This window comes from Bufo bufo, chromosome 4 (genome assembly GCF_905171765.1).
Source record: "Bufo bufo chromosome 4, aBufBuf1.1, whole genome shotgun sequence".
Lineage (NCBI taxonomy): Eukaryota > Metazoa > Chordata > Amphibia > Anura > Bufonidae > Bufo > Bufo bufo.
In genome coordinates this window covers 567,281,185-567,301,653 of record NC_053392.1, presented here as the reverse complement: position 1 = coordinate 567,301,653, position 20,469 = coordinate 567,281,185, and the positions used below count along the sequence as shown (strand labels likewise).

The following is a 20,469-nucleotide window of genomic DNA, read 5'->3' as shown; positions in this document are numbered from 1 at the left end:
ACCACCAAGGTTGACTTTTTTGTTTTTATTGGAAAACAAATATACAACTTGGAATGGATTTGAGGCAAATTGTGCCATAAGCAGGTTCTTCTGAAAAGTGGCTAAACCAAAGTAAACCTTAAACTGGTGAAGGAGCTTACAACTCACTGCTGGGTAATGCTATGCAGACCCCTCACATCAGTGTAATTCAAAGAAAAAAAAAAAAATTGTAAGCATGTGAAGATGTTCCAGGTTTGGAGCAAACAATACAGGAGGAAAAGGCAGGAAGGGTGGAAGGAGAAAACAAGACATGTATCTGGATATACCAGCTTTGCATTAGTGCAACATAAGTTCAATATTGTTAACTATCTGTAGTTTTGAGTAGTTTACTCCACATTCCAACAAGCAGACAAGTTACTTGAAGAAATCCAACTTTGAGAGGGGGCAGGAAGTAAAAAAATTAAAACTGAAGAGCCCCAATGTTCCCATGTAACTAAATTCATCAAGGTCTTCCATGTGCACAAAGGGCTTTGGTAAAATCCAGAGTAAGCCACATGCAGCATTTGTTACTTGATCAACTTTCCATGGAAAACCAAAAGAATAAAAAGTTTAAGAAAGACAGTGACAGGAATATGGGAAACATGAATGGAATTCTAAATTACTATACATGCATTTTTTTGACAGTAAGGGGAAACATTTTACAGATAAGTTACAAACAAAGAAAGGCAAATAAACATCTTTGTACAAGAAATTTAACACATTCTGTACAATCTTCACTTTGCTGTCATCATTTGTACAAACTCTGCAAGAGAAAAAGAACAGTGTGAAAACACAAGCAAGACCATCTTACAACATGTTCTAAAGTCTTTACTCATTCTTCTGATACATTAAAGAGGTATTCCCATCTCAGGGATCATAGTTTAAGTTAATAAATATGTCCCATTGAGCAGTTTTGTAAATCTATCCTATTAAAAATTTCCAAGCGTTCCCCTAAAATTTGTTGCCTCCTACTTCATTGTATATGTTTGGTATCCCATGGATATGGCCACCTCTGGGCTGCGCTTGCACAGAACTAGCTACCTCCAGTGCCTGGCCTCTCCATGTCATCTTGAACAAGCACGGCGCCCGCGCATGCGCAGACGCCCATTCTTCAGTGCCGCAGCCAAAACAGAGCTGCGCGTGCGTGGCTCAACTTTAGCAGCGCCACCAAGAAACACATCCGTGCATGAGCGGCTGCCTGGAGAATGCCGAAATTACAGAGGAGTGTGAGGATGTGCCAGGGAAGGATCGGAGGAAAGTATTTTTAATTAAAATACTATATGCACCCACAAATCCACCAACAATATATGATAATAAAAGAAACAAGACAAATATGGAGTGAATAGAACAAAGGGTCCACATTTAGGGAATAGGAGCACATTGTACATTTGAGGGGCACATGGAAAAGCAGTCTGCGGATGACAATCCACATGAACGAGCTTGCAGCACAGAGTTCGAGTGATGTCATAAGGAGGCGTGGCCAGCTTTCATATAAAAACTGCCTAAGCCCACCCAGCCTTAGTAGAAGGAAACCAGGAAGTGAACAGGATAGCTGGCTGCAGGCGAGGATGAAATAGCAAGATGGGAATACCCCTTTAAAGGCTGTGAGGCAAAAAAGAGACCAGATGCCCTTAAACAGAGTTGCTTTGCTTACAGGAAAGTAGAGGTGGCTGCACTTGTCAAGTTACTCCATAACAGTTTAAGGGAGTACACCTTAGACATACACCAGATACTGGTGTTCAGTCAACTGCCATCTCAGAGGGTCCCACCAGACATGCACCTTGTAGTGCTCTGGTAGTAAAAAAAGATTGTGATTTTGGACACCCTGGACCACCCACTGATGAGCTGTTTGAGGAGGAACCAGCGCTTGCAGTAGTGCCACAGCCTTCTCTCAGCTTCTCCTAGGCCATTGAGGACATGTCCATTAGTCATGTGACCTAGGAGCAGCTCAGGCCCATAGAAGTGATTGGAGCACAGCTGCTATACAATGTACTGTGCTTGGTGAGCTGAGAGTAGGCCGGGGCACCCACAGGAGCACCAATGCCTTCTCAAACAGCTGATTGGTAGTGAGCCTGGGTGTCAGACCCCCACAGATCAGATACTAATGACCAATCCTCAGGATAAGTCATCAGTATTAAAATCCCAGAAAACCATTTTAATGTCAGAGAACAAAAAGTCTTATGAAACTTACTTCCTAACCCCTAGCAGGTGAGCCTAGGCCACAATATATTGTTGGCTGGACCACTTAAACCAGAGGCGACAAACATACATGTAACAAGCTTAAAGGGGCTGCATCCAGTCCCCACGAGTGACGAGCCGTCTACTCACATCACTGTGGCTGGTCAGTCGGCCACAATCATGTGCCGTGCAGTCGTTGATTGGCCAGCAACAGTCGTGTAGAGAGCAGGTCACACTTCCAGTCCAGCGGGGACCAGAGACTGAGAAGCCCAAGCTTATTGTAGACTGGAACCCACCTTCATAATTTACTTGGCCGTCACCATCAATGTCTGCTTCCCTGATCATTTCATCAACCTCTTCGTCCGTTAACTTCTCACCCAGATTTGTCATAACATGACGGAGTTCAGCAGCGCTAATGTAGCCGTTTCCATCCTGTAGAAAATGGAAGCTCAGACTGTAAGCTCAGCAACCACAGCATTTAGCATCACCACATGTCACAGCTATGACAGTGCACAGTTACACAACAGGTTGGCAGATTAGCCTGTACATTAAAGAGGACCTTTCACCACTCCCGACATGCCCGTTTTAATATCTTCATGCATTCCCCATGTAACAATTCTGGAGCATATATTCTTATGTCTGTTACTATTAGCCTTCAGGAAGGGTACAGAGGGGAAGTAACCAGTGGAGGGGGGTGTACCTGCCCAGACTAACCAATCAGAGTGGCCATTTTCAGACTGCAGGGACACCCCCCCCCCCCCCCCCCTCCAACTGGTTACCACCCCTCTGTACCCTTACTGCAGATTGCTGGCAATTCATTCATAACTTCTACTGCAAATAAAATGAGTGGCACAACAGTCATAGTAGGTGTCCCAGAATGGTTATTACATGGGGGATGCATGTAGCCATTAAAGTAGGCATGTCAGGAGCAGTGAAAGGTCCTCTTCAAAGGGAACCTGTCACCATGTTCTGACATGAAACTGAATGTACCTTAATACTTGTTTACCCTGATAGTTCCCAGTGATCGATCCATAATTTTCTCAGGACTAACCGGTCCTATTTTATTGCCCTATAAAGCTTTCCTGCCTTTTATGCCAATTAACATTAGAGTCATATCTTTGACCTGAGAAGTGTCATATTTTCTCGGAGTCAAGCATCTCAGCTCCACCTAAGAAACGCCTTCGATAAAATCTCATGCATGCGCAATATTCATTTTGGGCAGAACTACGTTGAAAAGGAAAGGGCAAGTACATTATTTCAGACGAGATTACAAGCAGTGAGGGCAGCAGAAATTGGCTGTCAAAGTCTAGGGGGAGGGAAATAAGCCCATGATAGGGTGAAGGGAAGAAATGTACGCGAATGAGTGGTAAAGCTTTATAGGGCGATAAAATAGGACAGGTTAGTCCTGAGAAAATTCTGGATCGATCACTGGGAACCATCAGGGTAAACAAGTATTAAAGGGACATTTCGGTTTTATGTCAGAACATGGTGACAGGTTCCCTTTAAGGTCAATGTTTATGCAAAAAGGTGCAAGTCAATTATCTACAGTGTAACATCACTACGCACATGGTAAACCTACAAGTCCTGACCAAATACAAGTCGGACTACTTGCCATTGGAGCTGAGCGAATTCACCCTGCTGAGTCGGGAGCTACACATTTCTGCTAATTTTACTATTACTATTGGGTAGAAGCACCTGTCTACATTGAGATTGTGATGTATGCAAACTAAAAAAGGCTGCATGTGTCAATCCTGCCCTGCAGAATAAACAATGCAAATATGTGCTTTCAGCTTGGGTGCTTCTTATAATCTATACACCATTACTATGGAAAGTAAATGTGCAACGGCAGCCCCATCACTGAGCAGAGACCCAACTGCCAAGGCACAAGACTGTCCCCAATATGCTCAGTTTTAGCACAATATTCCTCAACTTCAGTCCTCAGGGACCACCTGCCAGTCACGATCTGAGAATATCCCACAGAATGAAGACCTGGTGAGTCCTGATGCATTGAAACTAGTTCCATCACCTCATCAATACTAAGGAAATCTTGAACCATGACCGGCAAGTGGGCCCTGAGGACCAGAGTTAAGGAACAAAGGTTAGTGCATAGTATATGGTCAGTCTTCATACCACAGACCCCATCTTAAGAACTTGTCACCATGCAAATGTGGTATAGGGCGTGAGGTGCTGAGCAGATTGATACTGATCGTTTTAGCAGATGAACAAGTTATAAGATTTACTGCATTTAAACCTCTGCTTTATCTTGTAGTCATGTGGGAGGTTCTGCTGTAAACAGCTTCCCCTTTGGGCTCATGCACACGACCGTATGCCCTCCGAGACAGTCCGTGAGCGGGCATACATAGTGTGCACGGGAGCGCACAGCATCATCGGTTACTATGATGCTGTGTGCATCAGGCCGCCCATGGGGCTATTGTCCTGCACTCATATGATCGGAGGGCATACGGTCGTGTGCATGATCCCTTAGGTTTACACAGTTTGCCATCAGTGACTGCATTGCATTTTCATGGTGACCGGTCCCCTTAGATCAAAAAGGTGTTTCAGGGATTAAGAGCACCAGCCTTTTAGATTCTAATTTAGTGACTTTATAAAGCTGACAGGAGCTTAGTTCCACTCCTGTGTCAGAGGAACAGCCTAGCTAGAGGCTGTCATTCACCTCCAGACCCCTAGGACTATAGTGCAGGGATCAGCAAACTCCAGCTGCTGGGCAACAACTCCAACTCCCAGCCATACTTCGCTGTACACTCACTCGTATGAGTTATAAGGAATCTGGGAGTTGCCAGAGGTTGCTGTGGAGTTTAACAGGCTGCCGGCTAGATTTACTGCAGGTGTGGAACTAGCCCAAGGAACGGCCATTTTCAGAATAGAAGTCTAGAATTAGATTCACTTTTTTTTTTTTAAACAACTGTCAAATAGTAAGTGTCCCATCTTGGTCAGAACTACAGTACCATACAACTGAAAGGCAGTATAACAACTGTCAAATTTACCCCAAAGACATTGATCAGCGCCTTCACTGTGCCAAGAACAGTCTGCATTTGCAGTATTTGAACTACAGCACAACCACACCATCTGAAAAGTGCCCCATCTTCAGAAAGTGCAAGAGTCACATAAAATGAGCATCCAATATACTGCAATAAACAGGCTAAAAAATGCTGTGACTTCAGACCAAAGCCCGCTACAAGGGCAAGTAGACGTTGCGCTCCCAACAAGCCTACATGCTCAGGTAGTTTCCCGATCTGCACATATAATCTTGGGAGCCTGTCACATTGAACATGGCATCTGATCTACCACAAGCATGTTCTAGAGCAGGAGGAGCTCAGTGGGAAAGAATTCAGTGCAACTTCAAAGTTGAAACTTAGAGCAGCCATACCCAGTGACTGACAGCTATATTTGCAGACAGACATTCAGGGACGGTTGCTGCTCCATTACCAAGACCACCTTTCCATTGGACTCCCAACCACATGAAAAGCAGCAATTACAGTCAGCTACAAGTTATCTAGAACCACCTCCTCCATACCCCAATGCTGGTAGACTGGACGGCATTCTTATTATGACAGAACATCTTAACCTGCCTGTTGTCTCCGATGCAAAGCCAAATGTAAGCCAAGTGTGTGTACCACTCGCCATACTAGCAGTCAATGCAACTGAGAAAGCACTACTCTTAACTTAAAAAATAAATAAAAAATACATACAAGCAGATGACACTTAAATTCCATAATTTGCCGATACCTTGTCAAACACACGGAATGCTTCTCTGATTTCCTCTTCACTATCTGTGTCTTTCATTTTTCTAGCCATCATAGTCAGGAATTCAGGAAAGTCGATTGTTCCGTTACCTGTTGAAGACAGAAGGTGGGATTAGAGACAAACACCACCAACTGAAGACATAGCCCATGGACCAGAGCGCATACCATCAGCGTCTACTTCATTGATCATGTCCTGCAGCTCGGCCTCTGTGGGGTTCTGCCCAAGCGACCTCATCACTGTGCCCAACTCCTTTGTTGTGATGGTGCCATCACCATCCTTGTCGAATAGCGAGAAGGCTTCCTTGAATTCTAGAAGGAAAATGAATTCTGTAAGACATCTAGAAATACAATCCCAGTTTCCTACAGATTTAGTACTATTACTAGTCTACTCATGTATGCAGCTGTAACCATAAATGAAAAGATTCCACAAAAATGGCAGGGGTAGGACAAAAGCCCTGAGGGGTCATGTACAGCCCCAATTACATAGTAATGCTCAGAGGGCCATCAGAGGTAGATGTCCATGGTCACATCCATACACTTTGTGTAATACCTTAGGGCTCTTTCACACCTGCGTTATTGTCTTCCGGCATAGAGTTCCGTCGTCGGGGCTCTATGCCGGAAGAATCCTGATCAGGATTATCCTAATGCATTCTGAATGGAGAGTAATCCGTTCAGGATGCATCAGGATGTCTTCAGTTCCGGTACGGAACGTTTGTTGGCCGGAGAAAATACCGCAGCATGCTGCGCTTTTTGCTCCGGCCAAAAATCCGGAACACTTGCCGCAAGGCCGGATCCGGAATTAATGCCCATTGGAAGGCATTGATCCGGATCCGGCCTTAAGCTAAACGTCGTTTCGGCGCATTGCCGGAGCCGACATTTAGCTTTTTCAGAGTGGTTACCATGGCTGCCGGGACGCTAAAGTCCTGGCAGCCATGGTAAAGTGTAGCGGGGAGCGGGGGAGCAGTGTACTTACCGTCCGTGCGGCTCCCCGGGCGCTCCAGAGTGACGTCAGGGCGCCCCAAGCGCATGGATCACGTGATCGCATGGATCACGTCATCCATGCGCATGGGGCGCTCTGACGTCATTCTGGAGCGCCCCGGGAGCCGCACGGACTGTAAGTATACCGCTCCCCCGCTCCCCGCTCCTACTATGGCAACCAGGACTTTAATAGCGTCCTGGGTGCCATAGTAACACTGAAAGCATTTGGAAGACGGTTCCGTCTTCAAATGCTTTCAGTACACTTGCGTTTTTCCGGATCCGGAGTGTAATTCCGGCAAGTGGAGTACACGCCGGATCCGGACAACGCAAGTGTGAAAGAGGCCTTAGCCGGTCATTATGCAACATGTGGAAAACAAGTCTAAGGTCTAACTTATTGTGACAAACTTACCTGCAATCTGCTCTTCTGTCAGTTGGTCAGCCTGAAAGATAAGACAGGAGTGAGTAAAGCTCACAACCCACAGTATAGATAGAAATCTATTGCGAACCCACCACAACCCAGTCTGAAAATATGATCAGCATAAGAGTATCCTGATTGTCCCCTGTGTCCCAAGGAGAAACATAGGCATGACAGAAGCTGCAGACAACCGGTCTAAAGCAGGAAGACCACAACTGACCCTGGAATATTGAGGAAACCACTTCAGGTCTGGGTAGGAATCAAGGAATGAGACCTGATAGACTCCAACTCACTGCACTGTCAGCAATGCCACCATTGGCATCAGGTCATGTGAAGCAGCATTGACCCATCTGCCACTAAGGACTCAACAAGTCCAGGTATCCTGAGAAGTATACAGGGAACCATCATGGCATATGCAGTTTAATAAGTGTCCGATAGGAGAGGGACCCACATCAAGCTCACTGCTGGTGAAGGTGCTGCCCTCTCCATTTCTATGAGACTTCAAAATAGCCACAAACACCTGGACATTTTAGCACAGCCACCTCTCCATTCATAGTGCCTGCAAGATGGTACCCCCCTGGAAATAGGTGTGGATGACATGTGGCATCTCCTGTAGCAGTGCCATGGGGGAAGTTAGGAATACCCAATCTGTCACCATCCACAATATAGTTAACATGCAATCCCTCTGATTACAAGAGGTCTAGGTCCTCTGTGAGTGGAGTAGCGGTGTGCACGCATGACCTGCATTCACCTATCCAGTGGTTGGATGGAGAATTCTCCCACCCTAAACTATTAATACTACTTCTTCCCAATCAACCTGGTAGAGTTGATAGATGTCAGTTTTCATTGGGGTAAGTCAGCCACAGCCTGAGCTGCCAGCCAAATAGACCAAGGTAGAGAAGTAGTCAGAATACACCAGTAGACAATCCAACACCAAACGTGAAGGTAGACTCCAGGGTCTCCAGTCTGATATTACACCTGACCTTGCAAGTGCCCAACTGTTAAGCAGAAACTAAATCTGATCCCTACAATCATTGGATCACAGTTCCTGTCTAATCAAATGTCACCCAAATGTGGAGCAGGATTTATTGTCTAATAAAACTACTGTAAAGTGACCCTGTCCTCAGCATGCAAAATAGACCCATAAAGTGAGGCTTCACCTCCAACCCTGAGCAGATGACTGCATGCCTAAAGGGGTATTCCCATCTTAGACAATGGGGGCATATCGCTAGGATATGCCCCCATCTTCTGATAGGTGCGGGTCCCACCTCTGGGACCCGCACCTACAATGAGTACAGAGCTGGGGAGAGTTGTGGCTGGAGGACCCCGGGTTTCCCAGGATCTGTCCACCACCAGGCGCAGCTCCCCGCCTCTCCCATTGAAGTGAATGGGAGCGCACCACACATGAGCAGCCTTGCTCCCATTTATTTCTATGGGGCCGACAGAAATAGAGCCAGCGCTCGGCTATTTTCAGCAGCTCCATAGACATGAATGGAGGACGGCTGCGCATGCGCAGTGCGCCCTCCTCCACTTTCTCCGCTCCGTTCTCCTTGTAGGTGCGGGTCCCACATCTGGGACCTGCATCTATCAGACAATGGGGGCATATCCTAGCGATATGCCCCCATTGTCTAAGATGGGATGATCCCTTTAAGGGGTTTCTGTCACTAGAATTTTCAGTATTAGAATTCTTACTTTTATAATATGTAAATGAGCCTCTAGGGGGCAGGCATTGCTCCTGCACCTAGAGGCTCCCACCTTCCAAGTGCTGATTGACAGGGCCAGGCATCTTTCACATCCTTCTGCCTGCCCTGGGAAAATCTTGCGCTGTTCAGTATTTGCACAGTGAGGAAGCTGGCAGCCTGCGAGCATCCTTCCCTCACCACGCCTGCACAGAATACTGAACAGCACAAGATTTCCCCAGGGCAGGCAGAAGGATGCCAATGATGCCTGGCCCTGTCAATCAACACTTGGAAGGCGTGACTTGGTGGGAGCCTCTAGGAGCAGGAGCAACGTACATACTATAAAAGTAGGAATTCTACAGTAACGGGGCACAGATAATCATTAGAATAGCAGCGTTAAGTGCAGCTGACATTAGCACATCGCTAAAGTCAGCCAGTTTAATACTGAAAATTCTAGTGACAGAAACCCTTTAAAGGACATCTGTCAGCAGATTTGTACCTATGACACTGGCTGACCTGTTACATGTGCACTTGGCAGCTGAAGGCCTCTGTGTTGGTCCCATGTTCATATGTGTCCGCATTGGTGAGAAAAATGAAGTTTTAACATATGCAAGTGAGCCTCTAGGAGCAACGAAGGCATTACCATTACTCCTGGAGGCTCTGCTCTCTCTGCATCTGCCGTGCCCTCTGCACTTTGACCAGGTAGGTGTGACCACGTTTACACTGCTCGTCCCTGTTAAAGAGCAGAGGGCGCGGCACAAAGAGCAGAGCCTCCAGGTGTAACAGCAATGCCCCTGTTGCCCCTAGAGGCTCAGTTGTATATTTTAGAATAATTTCTCAGCAATGTGGGCACATATGAGCATGGGACTAACAGATGCCTTCAGCTGCCAAGTGCACATGCAACAGGCCACCCAGTGTCATAGGGACAAAAACTACTGACAGAAGTCCTTTAACACAACAATGACAATTCAGGTGCTCAACACAACAACACAGGGGGCATATAGAGCAGCAGCCGCCATGTTCACCTCACCATCATCTACAACTATGATCAGGATGTCTATGGCTGAGGCAGAGACTTCTTGGAAGGTCACAAAGCCAAGTGCACATCAAGACATGCAATCCCCAGCACAGCTTTCCTGTAAGGACACTCCATCTCTGCTGGCCAGCACTTCGACCACTAATCAGGCAAGTCAACTAAGGCTACTGTCACAATAGCATTAATATTTTCTGGTATTGAAATCCGTCACCAGAAAAAAAAAAAAAAAAACACTTCCATTTTGTACCCATTGTCAACAGAATGCTCCAAAGGGCATTCAATTTGGTTGCGTTCTCATACTGCAGCATGCGACGGTTTGCATTCTGTCCTGGGATGCGGAGCAAGACGGATCCGGCATGACCCCCAATGCAAGTCAATGGATCCGTTTTCTCTGACAATAGAAAACAGATCCGTTCCCCATTGACTTTCAATGGAGTTAATGACGGATCCGTCTTGGCCATGTTAAAGATTATACAACCAGATCCGTTCATAACGGATGCAGACGGTTGTATTATCAGTAACTGAAGCGTTTTTTGCTGAACCCTGCCGGCTCCAGTAAAAGCACTAGTGTGAAGGTAGCCTTAGATGTGTAGATAAAGGCACATTTGCATGAGCCGAGGAAGCAATTACCAAGAACAGGGTGTTCCTTCATCACCTCCACTGTATGCGGACAAGTGACGGCTGCCATTGCTCATGTCTATACAGGGAAGCAAATCCCTCTTTACACGGCCTGCTGCCCAGAAAGGATCATTCAGGTGTCCACATAAACAGCATTCAGCTTATCCACTGGGAGAACGGTGACAGATAGGGACTCGCTCAATGCCATCCCCACCACCAACTCAACGCTCCCATATACATTTAAATCTAGCTTGGCCAAGTGCGTATGTATTTAACAGGAATAGGATAAAGCTGTTAAATGATCTCTGGGGAGGACAGACAATCCCTTGGGGAAAGGGGGTCAGAGGCAGCATATCCCATGTGTATTACTTTAAAAATGGCAGCCAACCTACAGTAATTGGTATGGGGGCTTTTACGACTCAATACTAAAGAAACACCGATCTGCAAGCCGTGGGGTTCATAGCGTTTGGCGCGGTCTGACAAGGCATGCTTCACATCAAATCCCAACTACCACAGTCAGTGCACCCATCTCAAGCTTTTCTGGGAGTTTAAGGAGTTGTCTCATTTGGGATATTAAATGGCATAATCAATAGGATATGCCATGAATGTCTGATAGGAGTGGGTCCTGCAGGAGCATATGCCATTCACGGCAATGAAACTGCCAAACACCAAGCCAGTCAGCCCGTTCTGGAAGTCCTGCAGCAGTGAACGCACTTTGCAGCCCCTCAAGGGTCACCAGTGCACTCAAGACTATCTCCACAGACATTAGGTCTAGAGAGCTCAGGATCAGATCATGGCCATTTTCTTCCAAAAACCTATTCCACTCATTTACAGTTAGACCCAATACCGCAGCTGCTGCAACAATTCACAACCTGGTGCAGTGTATAGGGAAAAAACAAAACAAAGAAAAGCCAGTTGCCCCAATACTTTACACCAAGAATGTCTGCATTTTTGGACCATGCTAATTAGATTAGTATGTGAACACACTTGAAGTTTGAGGAGAAGTGAGAAGATAAACTTATTGTGCCAGATCCTGCTGTTGCACATGCCCAGTAGGTGGGACTTCACCATGACATGCTCTGCATGGAGCAGCTTCTCAGCCACTCCCCTTTGCAAGACAATCTAGCAGAATAGAAGTTCATATTCTCACTACCCCTGCTATGCTCCACTAGAGGCATGCATGTGCTGCCAGTTTATTATTGTCATAAGTGCTGACCAACTATTAGAGCTCACTTATACAGATGACAAGTCACTAAGTAGCCCCAACATACAAGCTTCCAATAACTATCAAAATAGCAGATCAGCATTAAGGCTACCTTGACACCAGCCTGTTAAATAGAGCAATGCTAAGGCCCACCAATTAGTACCATCACTGGAAGCCTCCACTGATGTGAAACTAGCCTAAAGTGACTAGGCTTTTAAGTCAGTCCAATTCTGCCCCTCTGCACCAATATGCAGGTTTACATACAGTCAGGTCCATAAATATTGGGACATCAACTCAATTCTAATATTTTTGGCTCTATACACCACAATGGACTTGAAATAAAACAAACAAGATGTGCTTTAACTGCAGACTGTCAGCTTTAATTTGAGGGTATTTACATCCAAATCAGGTGAACGGTGTAGGAATTACAACAGTTTGCATATGTGCCTCCCACTTAAGGGACCAAAAGTAATTGGACAATTGGCTTCTCAGCTGTTCCATGGCCAGGTGTGTGTTATTCCCTCATTATCCCAACTACAATGAGCAAATAAAAGATCCAGAGTTCATTTCAGGTGTGCTATTTGCATTTGGAATCTGTTGCTGTCAACTCTCAAGATGAGATCCAAAGAGCTGTCACTATCAGTGAAGCAAGCCATCATTAGGCTGAAAAAAACACAACAAACCCATCAGAGAGATAGCAAAAACATGAGGCGTGGCCAAAACCTTTTGGAACATTCTTAAAAATAAGGAACGCACCGTGAGCTCAGCAACACCAAAAGACCACGGAAAACTGGTGGACGACTGAAGAATTCTTTCCCTGGTGAAGAAAACACCCTTCACAACAGCCAGGTCAAGAACACTCCAGGAGGTAGGTGTATGTGTGTCAAAGTCAAAAATCAAGAGAAGACTTCAGAGTGAATACAGAGGGTTCACCACAAGATGTAAACCATTGGTGAGCCTCAAAAACAGGAAGGCCAGATTAGAGTTTGCCAAACAACATCTAAAAAAGCCTTCACAGTTCTGGAACAACATCCTATGGACAGATGAGACCAAGATCAACTTGTACCAGAGTGATGGGAAGAGAAGAGAATGGAGAAGGAAAGGAACTGCTCATGATCCTAAGCATACCACCTCATCAGTGAAGCATGGTGGTAGTAGTGTCATGGCGTGGGCATGTATGGCTGCCAATGGAACTGGTTCTCTTGTATTTATTGATTATGACAAAAGCAGCAGGATGAATTCTGAAGTGTTTCGGGCAATATTATCTGCTCATATTCAGCCAAATGCTTCAGAACTCATTGGACAGCGCTTCACAGTGCAGCTGGACAATGACCCAAAGCATACTGCAAAAGCAACCAAAGTTTTTTAAGGCCTCTTTCACACTTGCGTTGTTGGGATCCGGCGTGCACTTCCGTTGCCGGAGATGCCCGCCGGATCCGGAAAAACGCAAGTGTACTGAAAGCATTTGAAGACGGAACCGTCTTCCAAATGCTTTCAGTGTTACTATGGCAGCCAGGACGCTATTAAAGTCCTGGTTGCCATAGTAGGAGCGGGGGAGCAGTATACTTACAGTCTGTGCGGCTCCCAAGGCGCTCCAGAATGACGTCAGAGCGCCCCATGCGCATGGATGACGTGATCCATGCGCTTGGGGCGCCCTGACGTCACTCTGAAGCGCCCCGGGAGCCGCACGGACTGTAAGTATGCTGCTCCCCACTACACTTTACCATGGCTGCCAGGACTTTAGCGTCTCGGCAGCCATGGTAACCACTCTGAAAAAGCTAAATGTCGGCTCCGGCAATGCGCCGAAACGACGTTTAGCTTAAGGCCGGATCCGGATCAATGCCTTTTAATGGGCATTAATTCCGGATCCGGCCTTGCGGCAAGTGTTCCGGATTTTTGGCCGGAGCAAAAAGCGCAGCATGCTGCGGTATTTTCTCCGGCCAAAAAACGTTCCGTTCCGGAACTGAAGACATCCTGAATGGATTTCTCTCCATTCAGAATGCATGGGGATAATCCTGATCAGGATTCTTCTGGCATAGAGCCCCGACGACGGAACTCTATGCCGGAAGACAAGAACGCAGGTGTGAAAGAGCCCTAAGGGAAAGAAGTGGAATGTTATTCAATGGCCAAGTCAATCACCTGACCTGAATACGATTGAGCATGCATTTCACTTGCTGAAGACAAAACTAAAGGGAAAATGCCCCAAGAACAAGCAGGAACAGAAGACAGTTGCAGTAGAGGCCTGGCAGAGCATCACCAGGGATGAAACCCAGCGTCTGGTGGTGTCAATGCGTTCCAGACTTCAGGCTGTAATTGACTGCAAAGGATTTGCAACCAAGTATTAGAAAGTGAAAGTTTGATTTATGATTATTCTGTCCCATTACTTTTGGTCCCTTAAGTGGGAGGCACATATGCAAACTGTTGTAATTCCTACCATGTTTACCTGATTTGGATGTAAATTCCCTCAAATTAAAGCTGACAGTCTGCAGATAAAGCACATCTTGTTCGTTTCATTTCAAATCCATTGTGGTGGTGTATAGAGCCAAAAAATTTTAATATTGGGACATCGACACAATTCTATGTACCTGACTGTAGTTCTCTGGCCTACAACCAAGGCTAGTTCCACACTTCAAGCTATTCAGCTGTTCAAGTAGTGAACCTGTGTACCGAACTTCACCATATGGCCTAGCCAGAGACTTCTGTTCACCGTCAGACCCAATTGACTAATGGGATCTGGCATGATCGCAGAATTCTGCCAGCTAAAAACCAGTGCATGCACCAGTTTGTCTGGCAGTAACATTGCCTCATGCCGGATCTACTTCTAGTCAATGGGGTCTGGTGGTGAAAGGCAGTATCCAGCTAGGCCGATATGGTGAACAGACAGGCTGTTCCTCTTCCAGAACAGCCTGCCGATAGCCTTGTATGGCACTACTAGCCTAGAAGAAACTTCTACAGGTTTGATAAGAGATCAGTTTTCACCCAGATGAAGTTGGCAAACGGAAGTCACAGGACATCAATACATTGCCTCTTGTAGGGAGAAAGGACCACAATTGTAGGAATTTTACCTAGTCAAGGCTCAGTACAGAAGATAGTCCCCAGGTATCCGTCAATGCCATCCTTTCCACAGAAGGACATGCTTTCTTAAAATAATGCCATCTGACATTTTAAGGGACAATAGAAAACCAGCAGTACATGTCCAGGCTGCTGTTCATTCAATGTTCTCTGAACTCAGGACTTCCATCTTCAGGGTTGTGTATGTTGCCCCTACATTGACTGGTTGAGACTAGGGCTGCAGTAAACGATTAATCGAGTAATCTAAGAAAAAAATAAGACTGTTTTCCTTTATAAAAACTCAGACCCCCTGCCATTAGTCCCCAACACCCCTTTGTTCCCCACTGTGCAATCAGCCCAAGTGCATCAGTTCCCCCCATTGTGCCATCAGCTCTGCCCCCATGCTCCTCCTGACACCCGAATTGCACAGCGTCACTGGTTTCTATGACGCTGTGCACTCCAGGCGCCTGGCCTTAGTTGCGCCCCCACCCCCTCGGTTTCACTAACGTACCTTTCCAGCAGGGGCGCTGCCGACACTCCATTGTTCTGCGCTGCTCCTGACATCACACAGTGCGTCAGGTCACGGCGTGCGTACGTCAGGAGGTCAGAGCAGCACGGGACCATGGACGTACTGTGGAGTGTCCGGAGGCCGCCTGCTGGAAAGGTAAGTATTCCAAGCGCCGTGGGAGACCACGGAGCGGGAGTAATAGCAAGCGCTTCACTCCCACTCCGTGGTCACATGACACAAACGAATCTTCAATGCAAAAAATTTGCATCGGGGATTTTTTTGTGTTGAATTACTCGATTTAATCGCGTAATCGTTTCAGCCCTAGTTGAGACTACATGGTGACTGCATCCATAGTAGCAAGTTTCCCCAGGAAACAAAATCCATCCAAATGCCGACATATGAATTACATGCCAGAGACCACTGATGCAATGGCCTGAATAGAAAGACAAAGCTGGTTGACCATATGTCCCATCATGAAACCAGCAGCCCCAGGACTATAGATGACCCATCCACATTATAGGTAATCAGTATATGAATCAGCAGGGGTCCAACTTCCAGCACCCACCACAAATCAGCTGTCGGAAGAGGCAGTGGCACTACGGCCTACTCAAAGCACACCATCCAAGCTTGGTATTGCAGCCCAGGCCCATTCACTTGAATAGGACTCCACTACACCTAGGCCATGTGACCAATGAAAGTGACATCACTGGCCTAGGAAGAGGCTGCAGTGCTCAGTGTGATGCAACCTCTTCAAACACCTGTTCTGCAAGGGTGCTGGATCTGGATCCCCAAACGGATATGGACCCATCCTTGGGACAGGTGATTAATATCAGCAGGGATCCAACTACCAGCCAGTCAGCAGCCACATACTGGTTTTGCAGGCGACCACTGTAGGCCCAACAGGATCAGAGGGGCAGATTAAAATACACCCTTAGGCCCCGTGTACACAGCCGTTGTGGTCTGCACACTTTCCTCGGCCCCCATTAAAGTGCCTATTCTTGTCCACTAAACAGATAGGACACGTTCCATAATTCGGGGACTGGCCACACAGATGCAGACCGCACATGGATGATGGCCGTCTGCAGTCAGCATTTTTGCTGCTATAGAAATTAAATAGGTCCACAAAAAAAACGTGGAGCAGATATTGACCTAAAATATGGTTGGGTGCACGAGGCCTTGTGGAAGTAGTTCAGCCTTCTACTCAACCAATGCAGATAAAAAAAATAAAAATTAAGGGGTTCTGCAGTTTTTTTAACCTGATTCTGATCAGCGGGCACCAACACCCAGGACCCCTGCCAATCAGCTATTTGGGAAGACAGCGGTGCTGGCAGTAGTGCCATGGCCTTCTCGCTTTTTACCGCAGGAACAGTGACATCACAACTAGCATCACTGGCCTGGGTGCGGCTAAGATCCATTCAAGTGAACAGAGCTTAGCCCCGCCCAGACATTTATACTAGTCATGACATCACTGGGCCTGCGGTAAACAGCCAGAAGGCTGCAGCGCTACTGCCAGCACTGCTGCCTTCTCAAACAGCTGATTGGTGGGGGTCTTGGGCGTCAGACCCCCACCAATCAGATTCTGATCTATTCAGAGTATAGATCGTTAAAAAAAAAAAACTGCACTCTACACCCACAACCCAACTGAGTTGGAGACAAACAAAAACACACTTAAGGGTTATAACATGTTTACCTTCTAATAAAAGCACAACTTTAATCTCAAGAATAAGCACCAATGTAGAGATTGGAGCAACAGGTCAAAATGCTAAATTTTCTTTGCACAAGACCCCAATTACCTGGGTCCTTATTGTCCCTGGAGAACGGACAGTTCCCCCTGCATGCTACTTTACAGCAGAGATCCAGTCCACCATCTGCAGAATACAGACTGCTACTTGCCTCATGCCATCTAGTGTTCAAGGCCTTTACTGCCCATATGAATTCACTTTGCCCGTGAGACCAGAGTCTGAGTAAAGGGAAATTCTGGTACAAAGGAACTGTCCACCGTGCACCTGTCATTTCCAATAGGCAGCAAGACCCAACGGAGACGCCACAGGAGGCACCATGGCTCAGGACCTCACACCCCCAGTACATATATTACTGCACAAGTGCCACCTACTGCCAAGTTGTGGCCAGTATTCTGCAGAGAGTACATTGCATATCAATATGAGAACACTCCGAAGATATAGGAAAGGGTATTTAATGTTATTTTTTCATGGCCCCTGAAATAGAAGATCCATACTTGTTCCATGCTGCTCCAGGGGCTGCTTTCCCAGTACTGCTTACACGTGGCCGACTAGTCACATGTACAGCTCTCCAGCCAATGACTGGCTTCTGCAGTGACGTACAGCTTGCGGCCACATCGCTGCTGAAGCCAGTCATTGGCTGGAATGCTACATGTGACCGTGTCCACAGCTATCCGAAAGCGGAAGATGGAGAGCGGAGGTAGTAGTGCAGCCCATTAATCATTTCTACAGGAAAACCCCTTTAAGCAAGTGTACATATTCTATAGTGCTTGCCTCAAGCCTGGGCAGACCACCACTTGCTCCAAGGTAACTCCAAAACCAAGGCAGCCAAATCTCTGCAGCACAACACTCTGTCCATGCATTCTGCAAAACAGGGTGGGGACTGGCACCAAGGGAGGTAAAGTGCCCGTCAACAGTAGCTCTTCATCAAACACAATACCCTGAAGCAGAGGAGGCGCAGAGACTAATACTACAAAGGGTCGGTGGTAGAAGCAGCAGCCGAATGTTCCACTGCTGCCTGTATCCAGATCAATGTAAACAAGGCAGTTTCCATCATGGTTGCCATGGTTACACCAGCCACCTCTCATCTACACAGCGTCCTGCATCCTCCAATGGGCACCAGGTTTTACATTTCAGCAGATCTGTCCATATACACTAATCACTACAGCGATAGCTCATATGAAGTACAACCCAACCTGACATGAGGCAGCAGAAGCTACATTCACAGCTTTGAGCGACTCGGGACCAGTAAAGCGCAGTATCGGTGCTAAATGCTCTGCCACTACATTGACACCGAGCTGAGGAGCAGTGGTCAGAGGCCTGGTGACATACATGACAAGCCTACGTTACATCAGACAATGGAAAATACCGGGCGTACACGGCTGTTCTTCGATAGCTGTGCCACGCCTAACACTAACATGCCACACACACACACACCTCTACTACACCCAGGATCCCCGGGCTAGGAAAAAAGAAAAACCACAAGTGTGCGGCTGTGAAAAGCTCATTATTAATATGTAAACAAGACTGAACATTTTATTTATTTGACACCGTACCGTGGAGTAGCGGTGACTCAGACGCCATCACATCAGGGTGGGGACTCTACATTCAAGCTTAGAACAATTAGCAATAACGCCAATTTTCAATAACATTTTGTTAAAATTTTAAATGGCCATAGACAATGAATGTAAGACTGCACATGAACTGCCCTGTGGGATTTCCACCCGAGTCAGAATGGGCAGGACGCAAGTCCTTCCTTGCGGAAACTGCAGCACAATGCGGCTGGACCCACCCTGATCTAGGGAGGAGATGACTGCTCCTGCCACTGGGCGACGAACCTCTCCACCAACTCCCTATACGGGGATGAGGCACCGACTAGCTGAACTTCGGCCAAGGCATCTATGAACCAAGCCATTTATTGGGGGGGGGGTCATTCACATAGGCCATAGTACACAGGGTGGGTAACCAAATTTATTTTATTGGTCACTTTAAACAGGTAGGGACCATGCCTCCGCAGCGGGTGACCCCGCAGCGCTACATTCCACCACACGACCTAGTTTCACATGGGTTACTGGAGATTATGTAACTACTCCACAGCCTCTTCAAGCTACAAAGAGCCTGTCAGTCACCGGCAGGGCGTGGGAGGTCTGCATGCGGCAGCCCTGTGCACCTTAGAAACTAGATTACACCCAGTCCTGGGGTTTCAATAGCAGCGCCACCATCAATGAATGAACTCGCCTACAGATATATAATATCTTAATCACATAATACACACTATGCAGCACCGCCTATAGATCCAGGAGGCTGGGGTCTGATGGACAGATACACCTAAGCACCACTGCAGCTTTATACATAGCTCATATCCAAGCTGTTCCGCAGCAGCCACACAACCCCAAGAGGTTCCACAGCTCTGCCAACCCTAGGAACAAGCTCTGCAGAAGCCTTGTCTGATTGACATGACTACCCCCTACCAGCCATAAAGCACATTGTACAACCAGCACACAGTACACCTAGCTCAAGAGGTTCTGCAGCAGCCTGATTGACAGGGAAGGGGGGGGGGGGGGGGACACACACAAATATCTATGCATTAACCATAAAACCCATTAGAGCTAGCTTATACCCCACCTGATAGAGGTCAGCAACAAGACGGATCAGTCAAGAGATAAGTCCTCCGTGACTGCCCGAGCCATGATCTGGAGCCGCCACGTCCCGCACTGATTTTTTTTTATATATAGATTTTTTTTTTAACGCAAGTGAGCAGTAAGCGCGCTGGGGTCACCAGGACAGCGCACACCCGGAGACATCTTTGGCCGCAGAGCGTCACTCACCATTTCCAATAGATGTCACTAGCGCGCAGCTCAGCAGTCACAACTTCACCCCTCGCAGGCTCAACTCGAACTAATTTCCAACCGCCGCCAACCGCTCTTCATAAACACCTCCCTCCGCCCTGGATTCCTCCGCCAGCGCGCTAACTCCGCCCCTTTAACGATGAAAGTGATGGCGCGGCTTCTCTGCGCACACGAGCCGTACAGTCACCGCTCGTACGGGAGATGGAAGTAGCAAGGGTCCGCGAACATCATCTAATCTGGTATCGGAAGTACCGAGCCTTTTAGTATTAAGTAGTTATCGGCAATAAAACGAGTGCTACGCTTCAGGAGAGGGGACTATCTTTCCAACGCGGATGTATACGGCGGGTTGAAGAGGCTTGCGCGAATGCGATGAGCTGAGCGTTCATTGGTCGTTAGGTACCTGCAATGCGTCACTCGGACATGCACACTGTG

General features: G+C 47.0%; 1 protein-coding gene across 1 annotated transcript; it reads right to left on the bottom strand.

The window, feature by feature from the left end:
- Window positions 1–10: 10 nt before the first annotated feature.
- CALM2 (calmodulin 2) lies at window positions 11–20,140 on the bottom strand. Its single transcript, XM_040430308.1, has 6 exons — window positions 20,017–20,140; window positions 7,348–7,378; window positions 6,126–6,269; window positions 5,944–6,050; window positions 2,493–2,628; window positions 11–781 (listed from the first exon to the last, which is right to left on the bottom strand). The coding sequence occupies exons 1-6, from the start codon at window positions 20,017–20,019 to the stop codon at window positions 753–755; spliced, it is 450 nt and encodes a 149-aa protein (XP_040286242.1). The 5' UTR covers window positions 20,020–20,140; the 3' UTR covers window positions 11–752.
- Window positions 20,141–20,469: the final 329 nt, after the last annotated feature.

Bases quoted from the DNA above. Each gene is read 5' to 3' on its own strand.
- CALM2 (XM_040430308.1), bottom strand. The intron at 6,270-7,347 runs GTAAGTTTGTCA...TTTTCCTTCTAG, and splicing joins GACAGAAGAGCAGATTGCAG to AATTCAAGGAAGCCTTCTCG. The intron at 782-2,492 runs GTGGGTTCCAGT...TTTCTCTTGCAG, and splicing joins CGGCCAAGTAAATTATGAAG to AGTTTGTACAAATGATGACA.